Raw genomic sequence first — 13,920 nt, 5'->3', positions numbered from 1 at the left:
ACCACCCTAAAATAATTTATTTCTAGAAAATTTGATACTCTTGAAATCAATACTAAAAACCTGGTGTTTACAAAGCATGATGCATGCGATCATTTATCTGTAAAGTAGTGTAGTATGGATTACAATATTTGATTAAATATTCCAAATCCCAGTAACAGCATGATAAGTAAAAAATATTCTATAAATCTTGTCTGTAGCTATAAATAATGCAGACAGCATAAGAAAACTGGGCCAAGTTTGAAGATATAATTGCTGGATCAAATTTTATAAAGTCTGTGGACATGTGTAAGTAACTTTTGTAAAAACTTAATGTTTTTCTAATCCAATAGACATCAGAATCCTTAAATTGACTATTTTATCATGTGTAAACAGGCAGCCTATAAGTTTTACCAAATTGTATCTCAGCGCAATTCAACAAATTCAGTTCTGATACAATGTAGCAAAAGTATTTTTGTATTATCTTTACCCACCAAGCAATACACAACACAAACTCTAACTCTTTCTAGTCACTTCCTTCTGTCTTTTACTTTAGTGCACAATTAATATAAGCCTCTGTAGCTACCTAGAAAAAAATCAAGTAAGTAGCAATTATCAACCTCAGCATTTCCTCCACCTTAAGTGATGACTTCACCAATTCACAAAAAAATCTACCACTGAGCTCTTGTCTACAGTAATCTACCTGGAATAATCCAAAATAACCATTGCAATCTCAAAGAACACATTTAAATTAACAAAATTAACACAGAAAGAATGTTACCATCTAAATTTGGACAGCACTGTTTTCATAAAACCTGCCACTGACAAATAGCATGAACTGATTCATGGAAACATGGAAATTTCCTCCAACTGTGTATTAAAATGCCAACATGAAAACGCATTGCCCAACTTGTACTGAAACACACGTCCTGCTCACAGCTGTAGTCAAGTGTGCAGAGAATGAATTCACCACTACAGTAGCCAGGGAGAAGAACTGGCTTTGGGGCAGGGCGCCACAACGCTTCCTTTGCTTCCCTCTGAGTGTTTTCCCCACTCTACTTGGCAATGCAGATAAAAGAGTAAAGTTACATTTTCCCTTAAGTTTCTAAGGTGAAACAGGAACACTTGATTCTGTACTACCCAAAAAAACAAAACAAAGAAACCTCTCCACGTGCCAAATCTGATACCAAAAGTTAACTAGCTCTTGGAACTATGCTTCTACTGAAAATGCATTAGTGGGAATTCTAACAGAAAACCCATTATACTTGAGCTGCTACTAAAACTTCTCCAAGTTCTCTACTTCAGAAAGAACTTCATTTTGATACTAATAGTTCAAAAGAACATAAGACATTAATTATCTATTAACATTTCTTTTTGGGGGAGGGGGTCTGTGGAAGAACCAAAGAACCGAACACTGGAGGTTTTGCTGCTGTGTCTGACGACCAAACACATCAGAACACTGCAGGAGTGACCACCCTAATTAAATCAACCCAAAGACTGAAACCCCAGGCTTGACGGGATCTCTTAATATGTAAACAAATCAAAAAAGATAATCATAAGTATGGTCTTGGTACAGTTTCAGGACTAGGATGCTATTTTCCTTGTTAATTTATTATGTAATTTAAAACAGTCCCTCCTTACATTTGATGAATATCTATGAAAAAATTCTCAGGTTAAATAAAGAGGGAGAAAAACAATGGTTCATGGAGACTGAGGTGGAACTAGCAATCAAGCAGAAAAGGCAAACATTTCTTAGGAAGGTACTGACTGGCTCCATTTTTCAAATTAAAACACCCATTTACAAATATGTCTTTCCGGTATACTCTCATAGTTTCAAGGTAGTAAGTATCAATAGCATCATTGAACATATTAGCACATTTCTTTAGAAAAGCTTAACCATTCTTAATGTTTACTATCCCTGGGACCTCCCAGTTACTCTCTGACACAGAAGGGAGAGGCTTATAATTATATCCATTTTACAGACACACACAGTGAGAAAAAGGGATTAAATGTCTTCCATCGAGTGGCACAATGACTCATTAAGATCAGCAACTAGAAACCTGGTTTCCTGATTTCTGGTTTAGTGTTCCACAGGCTGTGTCTGCAAAGTACTATTTTTGTAAAGGTTTCTCTTTCAATAACATAAAGAGAACAAGTCATGTGACTTTCATTCACGACAGCCTCTATGCTTTCTTTTTTTAAGTATGTTTTGTTAATTATGCTATTATAGTTGTCCCATTTTTTCTCCCCTTTACTTCCCTCTACCCTGCACCTCCGCTCCCACCAGAATCCCCCCTTAGTTCATGTCCATGGGTCATACCTGTAAGTTCATTGGCTTCTCCATTTCCTATACTATTCTTAACCTCCCCATCTATTTTTTACCTACCAATTATGCTTATTCCCTGCACCTTTTCCTTCATTGTCCCCTGCCCCCTCCCAGCTGATAACCTCCATGTGATCTCCATTGTTGTGATTCTGTTCCTGTTCTAGTTATTTGCTTAGTTTGTTTTGGGGGTTTTTTTTTTAGGTTCAGATGTTGATAGTTGTGGGATTGTTACCATTTTACTGTTCATAGTTGTGATCCTCTTTTTCTTATATAAGTCCCTTTAACATTTCACATAATAAGGGCTTGGTAATGACAAACTAACTCCTTTAACTTTACTTTATCTGGGAAGCACTTTATCTGCCCTTCCATTCTAAATGACAGCTTTGTCATTAGCACCTTAGTTGTCTGTCCCTGGGACTAGGGTAAGAGCAGCCAGGGCCAGTGCACATTATCATCTTATAATGACAAGGGCTGTCCAGCAAAAGCAAAAAAACATGCACAGCAGAAAAAATAGAGGGTACTGCTTTGTCAAGCAATCTCACTGGAGTTCTAAAACTATTCAAGTTCTTTGCTTTAAGACTTCAACAGGCAATACCTTTAAACATAAATCATAACTCTATTGTTCCAATAAAAACATTTCTCTTATTCCATTATAATAGGTTATGAATAAGCAGTCCCTTTTATCAAACAAAATTTAAATACAGATGCTTTCAGTGGCAATTCTTATCTAATCTTCCATGTACACACTGAAAAAAGAAATTTCAGAGTAAAAATTCCACTAGAAAAGGAGTATTAAAATAATGTATTTTATGATATGTACCAAGTCGAAGCACAAAACACAAAAATATATAAAAGTTAATTTTAAACAGTTTTAAAGAATAGTAAATTCAGTAACACACTTCCACTTCAACAAAACGCTAACAGATTGGTTTGATTTTTCTACATATACACACACAAAACACATGGTAAATAACCTTTTGCCTACTTCCAAATGAGATGCAGACTTTAGAGTTAAATTTTTATTTTCTCTGGACTAATACACTTATATTACATACAAAAACCTACAGTGTACTAACTTTTCATTGGCTTTAGCATTGAAACCCTGCCTCCACACCCAATTCTTTTGTAAACAACTATCAAACATTGTGGGAACCTTAACCTTTGTCACCACTTATGCAAATACCGAACACTACCCAAGTGACCCCAAATTATTCCGCACTCTTTCCACACAGAACCCAAGAAGCTCCAAGTGCAAATAAACATATGCCACTGCTGAGAGCCAGGGCAGTGCACACAATGACCCAGGAAGTTCTTTTCTTATTTCCTCTTCAAAGAAAGGCTTCTTGAGTCTTCCTTCCATCACTGTTTTCTCAGAGGACGAGAATGCCCTGAGAGCTTTTTGTTTACGAGTACCCCAAACAAACGTCCATGGCATACACGAGGCAGATAAAAGTGGATGTTCATTTTGAATTTCTAAATATCCTCCTGGCTTCACAGACCAGTTTAGCTTCCACATTAAGATGACACTCTTGTTTCCTATGCTACTGTTCTCTGTGTTCAGACAAGTTTACTAGAAGCCCATGTAGCAAGTGGTCCCCTTTTTAAAGTGTGGTTTTGGCACAACGGATCAATTGCATTTATCAGTGTTGCTTAAAAAGAGCCCTTTTTCCTTCTTAAAAGGGTGTTTACCATCATGCCCACACAGACTTTGGAAAAACAGCAACCAAAATGACCTCTCATCTTTGTTCAGCCAGTGTGAAACATACAAACTGCTTTTTTGATTTCAGAATCCTGAATGCTATAGGTTGAAAGGAATTTTATACTGGTGGGAAATCTTAAACAAAACAAGCTAAATCGGGTCTCTAACTAAACTTATCTCTTGCAGTTTAAAATTTTCCCTAGTCTGAAAAGGGCATTATATCATACATGAATCACATTTCTGAGTGTATCCACGCTATCAAAAAGGCCTCGAATCCTTTTAGGCCTGTGGACGCACACTCCAGCTCACTCACTCCTCCTGTTACTGAAAGAACCCACTCCTGGGGCCCTCCTGAATCCAGTCCAGGTTTTAACTGCCTACTCCACCAAAAGCAGTAAAAGGTGTTATGTTCTCAGACTGTTTTTCTGATCAGAATCAGATTTCAGCAAAATGTACTTTCCTGTTCACTGTGGCATATACCCATTCGGGCATACCAAATAAGAGTGTATGTGTATATTTTTTAGTGTATAATTCTATTTATGCTGGTGTGTTCATACCAGCATAAATGGTCTGTGTCTTGAAAGGCAACTAATCCTTAACTCCCTGACACACTAGCTATTTTTCAGAGGTATCTGTAGTGCTTATTGTACCTCCAGGTAAAGTGACCTTCAACTGAGCGTCATCATTTATGGGACATATTCTCACAACTTCCATATGATTTAATTAGATGCTGAAACACCACACTCCTGATAATTCTGTGATTCTTTTTATTTTTTTATCCTATGGTTTTAATAAAAATATAAATAGCTTTTCCTCTGTTATATTAGAATAATTGAGCATTTACCCTACAGCTACAATTTTAAATCCCGTGGATATTATCAAACATATGCTGCATTTAGACAGCATTAAACTAGTCTGTTTACTTTAAGAACAAAAGGCATATGGATCCCCAAGCCCCCTTGATCATCATCTGGTTGAAACCCCATGCAGACTACTGACCTTAGACAAACATCGAGGAAGGCATCCCTACTATGTGCTCTGTGGGAACCTCTACTTAACTAGCAACCCTGCACAGAAACAGCACCAAAACTAAGAAACTCTCTTAAACACCCTCAATTCCCTTATTTCTCTCTCCCCTCTCATCATTAAAAGTTTGAGACGGTCAGAATGTACCACCAGCTGCGAAGCAAGCAGTCTCTCTCTCCTCACGGGTATTTGATGAGGATGTGAGGAGCATACGGGGCACCATCTTATCCAATCGTTCTTGAAAAGCCCCAGGTTGCTGTCTTCATTTGTCTTCTCTAAAGCACTGATTCTAAATCCTGGCTCCACATTATCACCTGGGCAACTGAAAAATGCTCATATCTGGGCTCTGCCCATTGGATGCTTCGCTCAGATATCTCTGGGGTGAGGCCTAATAGGTAATTTCTCAAACCTCCTCCGGTCGGTCTAACCTGGGGCAAGGTCCTCAGAGGACAAGCAGTAGCATGAGCACAAGCCCTGGACAACTCAGAAACGCACATTCTGGGCCACACCCAAGACTCGCTGCATGAGGGTCTCGAAGGCTTTGCACAGCCCAGCCACTCTGCTTTCAGCAGACTCTCCAGGTGGCTCCCAGGTGAGCTCAAGTTTGAGAGCTTCTTTTAAGCTGTGTTTCAGCAGTAAGTAGTACTATTTCAGCCTCTTAGGAAAAAAGAATGTCTCTGATAGAAGAGCCCCTATAGTTTCTGCGTAAACTACAAATGGTTAATTGTTCCCTTTAGCATCCACAAAACATGGATGCTCATTTGCTGAGTGACTTTCAGGCCTGTTTTTATAAACTTCAGGCTCAGCACGAATCAGCTGGGGTGTGGTTCCAGGAAAACAAAAAGTGAAGGTTACTGGCCAGGGAGCAGTCAGAACCTCAGGGCCCTTCCTAGCAGAACTTTCCCACTCTCAAACCAACCAGTCTGTGTTTGCTGCCTTGTAGGGGTGGTGACCGGGGGAGCGTGTCCAGTGTTAACAGATGGGAAGAGGGCTGTGGGAAAGGAGAGCCGTGTTGGGCCAAAAAGCAAATAGTCGTCTCCTGAGTGGGAAGCTTCGCATTCTACTCAAAGATGACTCGACTGCTTTCGGCAAGGTCTTTGGGGAAATAGGAGAACACGGGAGCCAAAGTAAAACAAAACAAGCCAGGACCAAATTTTTGGCATTTAGGTCAAGGTACCAAAAAAGGGAAGAGGAACGAACCCACAGAAGCTCACCCACTTTCCCACCCTTCCTCCCACCAGCCATAAGCTCGAAGGGCCTCACCTTTGACAATGGTGGCCTCCTTCAGGTGATGGGACAAGAAGTCGATGCTGGCATAGTTGCTGGAGGGCAGGGCTCCAGGGCCTGGTCCCCCACACACCCCACCAGCACTGCCAGCCCCCACAGTGCTGATGAGACCCCCAAGGCTACGGGTCCGGCCCCAGGCGCTCTTGTCACCGGGCTGGGGATGCGGATGCTGCGACTGGGGGTGTTGCTGCTGGGATGGCGAGGACCCTGGCTCATCCCTCACATCGATGGCAATGTAGTTGAGGCCATTCTGGAAACCAGCAGAGGTCTCCCTGCGCATTGGAGAGCCACTGCCCCCAGGGCAGCCGACCAGGCCCCCAGGCTGACTTGGTGTCCACGGCAGAGCCTGCTGGGGGAGCTGTGGTTGCAACTGGTGGGGAGATGGAGGAGGCTCATCACCCCCACCGAGGACACCGCTGCCACCCCCTTCACTGCTTTTCCTGAGAGAGACATTTTCCACCGAGGCCGAGTTGTGGCGCTTCGGGTTGTGGGCAAAGGATGGAGACACGGGAGTCACAGTGGTGGTTGAGGAAAAAGTCTCAGAGCTGTGGCGGCGGCGGCCCCCCTGCGGGTCTGCACGGATGACCTTGGCCCCCCGGTGTGGGTCTGGGGGCTGGCCAGTCTGCAGAAAGGCCTCAACTCCAGACACCTGATCCATGAGACTCAGCCTCTTCATGCCAGAGGTGGGGCTGGTCACACGGGCACCTTCTGGCTTTGGGGGGGCCACGATGGGTTGTGGTGGGGTGGCAGCCACGCCAAAGGCCATTTCGGTGTAGTCACCATTGTCCCCAGTCTCTGAGGACGAAGAGGAGGCAGCGCTGGGGCCCTGGGATGTGGATGCAGGAGGCAGGCGGTACAACTCTCCTGGGGAGGGTGGAGGAGGTGGCTGTGACTTCAAGGAGGAGGGGGCGGCAGGGCGCGGGGGCAGCGGTGGGTACTGGGAGGAGGCATCGGGAGATAGGAGGGCATCCAAGGAGCCCACCGGGTCACCAGTCTGGGTACCAGGTTTGGGGGACTTGGGCGAACTGAAGTCAAGGTTCATGTAGTCAGAGAGTGGTGAGCGTTGCCGGCTGTCGCTGCTAGTGCCTGGGGTGCCAGAGCCCAGGGAAGAGGCTGGGCTGCTGGCAGACAGCAGCGAGGACGACGAGGCTGCTGAAGCCAGCAGCGGAGGGGCAGGCGGTGACAAGCGCGCTCCCGCCTCCCCAAAGTCAATATTGATATACTCTCCCGGACTCTTGGGCTCAGGCGGTAGAGGGTACTCGTGCATGCTGGGTAAGGTCTGCAGCCCCTCCAAGGATAGACGCGTGGGCCTCACTGCCCGGCAACGCTGGTTCAGGAAGCCCTCTGGGCGGCTACTGCCGCTGCCACCTAGCCTCCCAGGAGAAGGCACTACGGAGTGAGGAGGCTGGGTGTGCCCAATCCCACTGACCCCAGCCACGTTGACACTGGTCGACTGCGTGGTCGTGGTCGCCACACTGGCCTGAGGCTCCATCCTCTCCTCTTCCAGGATGCGCCCCACGGGGGAGCTCATGAGCACATACTGGTCATTGTCCCCACTGCAAGTGTAGGGAGCCTTGTAGGAGCGGGGCAAAGAGCTGTAGCAGTAGCCAGGGACGCCCCTGAGCATCTCTCCGCCATGCAAGGCTGCTGAGAAAAAGTCGGGTGGGGTCTCTGAAGTGCCCGCATCGCTGGGGGACATGTTGAGGTAGTCCCCGTTGGGAAGCAGCTTGCTATCGGTGTTCTCCATGGACAGCTTGGAGCCACACCACATGCGCATGTATCCACTGTCCTCGGGAGAACTTTCGGCTGGGGAGCTAGCTTTGTAGATGGCCCCGTTCTCTGGAAAGGCCCTGCCTGCCGCATTGGCGGGTGCCGGCACTGCAGGTCCAGTAGGAGGCGTGGCTGCAGCAGCAGCCCGTGGCTGCAGGATCTGCTTGGGGGCAGACACGCTGGTGGGGCTCATGGGCATGTAGTCGTCACTCTTGCAGCTGCCACTGCCACCACCCATAAGGGCCACACCAGGGGTCATGGGCATGTAGCCATCGTCCGTGCCCAAGTTACTGCTGGAGCTCCTATGGGACCCAATCTCAATGTCGCCATAGTCTTCGGGATAAGGGTGATAGGCCACTTTGGGAGAAGATGTCGGGCAGGATGGGCAGAGGCGGCCCGAGCTGCCAGAGAAGGTGGCCCGCATGAGAGTGTATTCATCCAAGGACGCAGAGGAGGGCTGGGGCACTGGCCGCTGCCGAGCAGGTGTGGTCAGAGAATAAGTCCTCTTCCTCAGCCCTCTGTCCAAGTCCTGAGCTCCATCCCCTGAGACCCGACGGTAGGGGCGGCCACAGTGGCTCAGGGGCCTGTCCATGGTCATGTACCCGTACAGCTCGCTCCCACTGCCATCCCTGGCCGGGGGTGTCTCGGCAATGGACTCAGGTGTGTTGCTCCTGTGGCTGCAGAAGGCTCTCAGATCCCCAGGGCTGGAGCCGTATTCATCCAAGGACATGAAGCCGGGATCGCTGGGGGAGCCAGACGCTGAGACGCTGCCACTGGAGGGCCGCTGGCTCGTGTGGTGGTGCAAGGGATGCTGCAGGTGCGTGTGCGGACCCGGAGGCAGTGGATAGGAGCCCGAGCCATGCCCGCTGCTGGACGAAAGGCTGCCTGGGCTGGTGGCTGCTGGGGGCGAGTGCGCCACAGGCATGGACATGGAGCGGCTGTGTTGCAGGGCGCCCCCTGCCGGCGGCAGCGTCACCTTGCTCGTGCGGCTACCGCAGCCGCTGCTCAGGGTGTGTGAGCGGCTCAGAGGCACGCGCACCGGCCCTGGGCTCAGGGGGCTCCCAGCCACCGACACGGGCCTTCCGCCCGCTGCCCCGGTCCCCGCTGCCGTGCCACCATCGCCCTCGCTGGCCGTGCGCACTCGGCATGAGTTGCATTTGGTAGCCGGCGGGGTGGCAGCCAGGCTGTCGGTGCGAGAGCGGCGCACCAGACCCGTCTGGCTGGGGGGCAGGTTGACCAGGTGGTGGTGCCGGCGAGCACCGGGGACGCTAATGGGATGCGTGGCCGAGGAGCCCGACGACTGGCTCTTGCTGCGCGGCCGGAACTCGAAGAGCTCCTTGAGCGCTTTCATGGCCTCCAGGATGGTCTCATGGATGTTCTGGGCCACCACCGAGTCATCGGCCTGCATCCACAGCTCGCCAGGGCCAGTGACAGCAGAGCGACCCACCTCGATGAAGAAAAAGCTGTCCGAGTGGCCACAGCGGCGGATGTTCATGAGCTGCAGCGTCACCGACGGCTGCTCGCAGTTCAGCTTTACGAAGCCGATAGTGCGTGCGGACAGACACAGGCGGTAGACGCCTGTCAGGTTCTTGCTCTGGCCCAGACCCTTGGGCTTCAGGTTCACCTGCCATACCTCGCGGTAGGCTGCCGTGGCGGGCGCCACCAGCCCGTAGCTGTCATCAGCACCCGCGGAGCCGCCCAGGGCGCCAGGCAAAGAGGCACTGCAGGACCCGGCGGTGACGGCGGAGGGGGTCGAGTCGCCAGCACTAGCACGGCCCTCACTGACCAGGTCGGTGAGCGCGCGGTACCAGCCCTCCTGCTCCTGCTCGTTCTCGGCCGCCACGGCGAAGTACTCGTCCTTGGTGTAGAGGGCGATCAGGTACTTGTGCTTGGCGTCGGCGCGCTTGTTGATGTTCAGGCAGCAGTCTAGCGAGATGACCCGCTTCGGGGCGCCCGCCTTGCTCCGCCACTTCTTCTCGCTCTCGTAGTACTCGAGCCGCGGCGGCTGCGGCGCCGGACCCCCACCCGCTGTCGCCTCGTCGCCGTTCGAGCCAGGCCCGCGCAGCACGAAAAAGCGCTTGTGGCCGTGCTTCTGCTTGCGCAGGTAGCCGCACTTGCGCACGCTGTGGTTGTTGTTGTTGTTGTTGTTGTTGAGGTTGGGGCCGTCGCTGCCTGCCTGCCCCGGGGGGCCGTGCCGCGGCGGGCTCGCCATCGCGGGCACCTCAGGCCGCGCTGCCCAGCCCGGAGGAAAGGGGCTTGCGGGGGAGCAGAGAGGGCGCAAACGGGGGCGGCTCCCTCCACCCCGGCTCGTCCTCTCGAGCCCGTGTCTCCTGGGCCCAGGAGGTGGGGAAGGTTCGGAGAGGCCCGCAGGGGGCCGGCGCCAAGCGGTGTGCAGCGCCCTCCACGCTCCGGGGCCCCAGAGGGTGCCCAGCGCCGGTGGTGGCCACCTCCTGGCCCGGCTGCCCGCGGCTGCTGCCTCTCAGGCTCTCGGGCGGCGCCTGGGGGACTCGCTGGCTGGGCGGAGAGTCGGGGTCCCCAAGTGGAGGGGCCGAGACTAAGGCTCGCAGGGCCGCACCAGTCCCGATGCCGCACCGCGCTCCGGGGTGCGGGGGTGCGCCTGGGCACTCAGGGTCTGCGCCGCTGCTGGGGCTGCTGCTGCTGCCAACGGCGACCCGGGCTCGTCGCCGTCCCCGCCGCACAGTGAGTAACACATCGCGCACCGAGTGACTGAACTAAGAAGAGCAAAACAACATGTGACTCGGCGTTACGCAGGCACACACTGTGCGGCTGCCCCGCCCCGAAGCCCCAATTGGTGACACGCCCCCCGATGGACGGGGCAAGCGGCCAATAGGCACGAGCGTAGGGCGGGCCACACACCCCCGCCTTGCTCCCTTTCTCCGCGAGCTGCCTTTCCCGCCGTCCCCTCCCTCTCCAGCAGAGGCCCGGTCTGGGCGGAGTGGGGGCCGGCCCAAGTCTCATTAATCAGAGGCTAGTTGTGGATGCCGGCGGAGGAGAAGCCACCCAGGGCGGGAAAAGGGGCGCGCAGAAGGGGCGGCGGCCAGCTGCTGAGCGGAGGGCAGTTCCCTCAATTAATTGGGCTTCGAGCTTCCGCCAGGGAGGGGGTCGGAGGTGGGGGAGGAGATACTGCAGGCGGGGGGAGGGGGCAGTGGCGATCAAGGCCGGAGACCGCCCGAGGGGGCTGGGCGCGGGGAATGGGGCGGTAGCACCCTATTCTGGCCCCTCGTCTCCCCTGGCGCCTCTGCACACCCGAGGGGCAGCAAGAAGGGGTATTGAACTTGGCTGCCTTCTCATAACCTCTTCCTATCCACGCACACACTTCGGCGAGCGGATCTCGCTTTCAAGCTCAAGGTGGGCGCGCGCCCGCCCTCCGCAGCGGGTTTGCGCTTGGGTGGTTCCCTGGTGCCCCTCTGGCGGCTTGTTTACGAGCATCACATTAGTCACCGGTGAGCTCTGGATCGATTGCAGCTTTGTGCCCCTTCCTGGAAGAAGAGCCGGGGTGCGGGAGGGGGCGCGGTGCTACCAGCTCCCGGCAGCTACGGTCGTAGGCGGCTCCTGGGGTCTCATCTATCCACAGGGGGGTGCGGTTCCCCCGCAACCCGATCGTGGGCTTTTGCCCAGGCGTCACAAGCGCCTTTCACTTATCAGGTTCTCCAGAAGTTGAAATCGGGATGTAATAGGAGAAAGAGGAGGACTGCAGGAGGAAAAAAAAAAAAAAAATGCAGTTTCCATAGTGCCGGGAAGAGGGCGGGCTCCGGCGAGAAAACAGCCTCAAGAGCCGGGTCCCCTGAAGAGGTGCCCCCCTCCCACTAGGCCCTGGGCACCCAGCATCAAGGCGGCCGAAATGGGCGGCTCCAGCCTGTGCGTCTTCACCAGGCAGCAACTGCTGCAATGAAGATGCCCTTGAATAAGTTCTTCGAATTTTTACATCTGCACCGCTTTTGTGACTTTCAAAGTGGATTACGAATAAGGACCCATACGGTGGCTTCTCCAAAATGACAAAACTGAGGGCTACTGGTGAAGGTGGGAGTTCCTGGGCTGAGATCCTAGCAGACTCCGAGTCTTCCAAAAACTAAGCTTAAACAAATCCTCGTCTTTAAAAAAACAATTGTGTCTTCGTGAAATAATTAAACTAATAATATTGTTTTTTTTATTAAGCCCTGGAAGTTTGCATTTGAAGATCCTCTGTAGTATATAAAAGTCTATTTTATTAAGTGTAATGAAATATTAAATCTGAGGAAAATAAAGATTGCAAGTTTTGAAAGGGTGGTATAACCCTTAACGTATTTGTAAGAATGTGACTCTGCTGGTTAATATCGTGTGCCAAGAGAACCCACTTACAAAGAAATCACAGTGTTTTGAATTTTTAGCATGTATACATTTCTGAGTACCACAAATTTGGGAAGAATAATCAGTGAAGCAAATATAATAGAGTTTGCTCAAATAAGTATATTTGAGGTTGCACCTCTATTTTAAACCATGCTTTAACAACACTGGGAATATCATTGTTAAGTGTGTGCACATATGTGTGTGTATTTGTGTATGTATGTGCATATAGGTGTGGGGGTATATGTGTATATGTACATGTATGATCATGTGTGTGATGGGCCAACCACTTTTATGGGTACTGTACCCTGTTTTTTTATTCTTTTTAGATCTTGTTGCTCTTTTTGTGTTACAAACATTGCCCAGTAATATGTCTACTCAGATGAAGGGATTCTTGTCTTAGAGCTTGAAGAAAATGTGGTCCAATTTTAATGGCGTTGTGGTAATTCACACCTCACCTTCCAGGGATAAAAATGGGCCTGCCAATGTGTTCAGTAACACCCAGGGGCAGGCCATGGTCATGAGCAGTCTCTTCAGCATCATGCAATGATGATTTCTTCTGAGAAGTATCTTTGCAATTGTTTCATTCTTTTCCTTTTGATTTGACTTCAATACAAAATTCGATTTACACATATTTATTTGCTGTGCATATTAGGGGTTAGCAGTGTCATTTTGGGTTGGTTTGTTGGTTTGTTTGTTTGTTTGTTTGTTTTTCCCCCCTGGGAACTTATTCTAGCGTAAAAGGCAGTGCGCAGTTACGGTGTCAGATGCCCTGAGTTGGCAGTTTGTGCTTTCCCCTTGCACTGCCTCAGCCACCAGTTATGGGCAGAAGAGGGAAGGGTGAAGAATTATCACCTGTATCAGGGGTGTTCTCAGACAAGAAGATCACACTTCTATGGCAAAACTTCAAACTAATCATCATTCTAAAGTCTTAGAACCTCCAAATACAATTTCCATTCTCATTAAGAAGTCAGTGCATGAAAACTCTGTAATTAGAAATGTCCCAGTCTTCTTCAATGAAGGAACTCATTGTCTTTCTCCTTTTCAATTGCCAGATAAGCTATTTATTTCTTTAAAGCTTGTTCGACACCTTGTGATTTTCCAACTGTTCTCCCATACTTTTTCAGCAAGTCAGCTAACAACATCTGCTAACCTGCTCTCCATGCAGAGCTGGTGCTGCTTGTGTGGCCTTTTGCCAGCAAGCAGCCTGGATGAATTTTCTTCTCATGGTCCAAGATCTTGTACTGGAAGTTCTTTTTCCTTTCATGGTAACAAAATGGCCATATCTGTCAGCAAGAAGTGGTCTTTTGGGGAGAGGCTGGGGGGTAATTGTATACCATGACTCTCTCATTAAAACAAAAAGTCCTTTCTGGAATAATTTAATTTCCTTTTACAAAATAGTTCAGTTCATAAAAAATGTAGCTGTTAAAAATGCATCAAAATTCATACTGCCACTAATAATAGTAAGGTTTATTTATACTCTGTTTCATAT

The 13,920-nt window shown here is 49.8% G+C and overlaps 1 protein-coding gene across 2 annotated transcripts in view; it reads right to left on the bottom strand.

Moving 5' to 3' along the window:
- IRS2 (insulin receptor substrate 2) overlaps positions 1-10,829 on the bottom strand; it is a 29,479-nt gene extending 18,650 nt beyond the window's left edge. For both annotated transcript variants that reach the window (XM_037136463.2, XM_037136464.2), the window contains exon 1: positions 6,291-10,829. In XM_037136463.2, the coding sequence (XP_036992358.2) occupies positions 6,291-10,296 (4,006 nt within the window). In that variant the 5' untranslated portion in view covers positions 10,297-10,829. The remainder of the gene's footprint in view (positions 1-6,290) is intronic.
- Between the last annotated feature and the right edge of the window lie 3,091 nt (positions 10,830-13,920).

The sequence above is a fragment of the Artibeus jamaicensis genome, unplaced genomic scaffold, assembly GCF_021234435.1.
Source record: "Artibeus jamaicensis isolate MK-2021 breed Jamaican fruit bat unplaced genomic scaffold, CSHL_Jam_final contig_559, whole genome shotgun sequence".
Taxonomy (NCBI): domain Eukaryota; kingdom Metazoa; phylum Chordata; class Mammalia; order Chiroptera; family Phyllostomidae; genus Artibeus; species Artibeus jamaicensis.
This window is presented reverse-complemented; position numbering and strand designations above follow the sequence as displayed.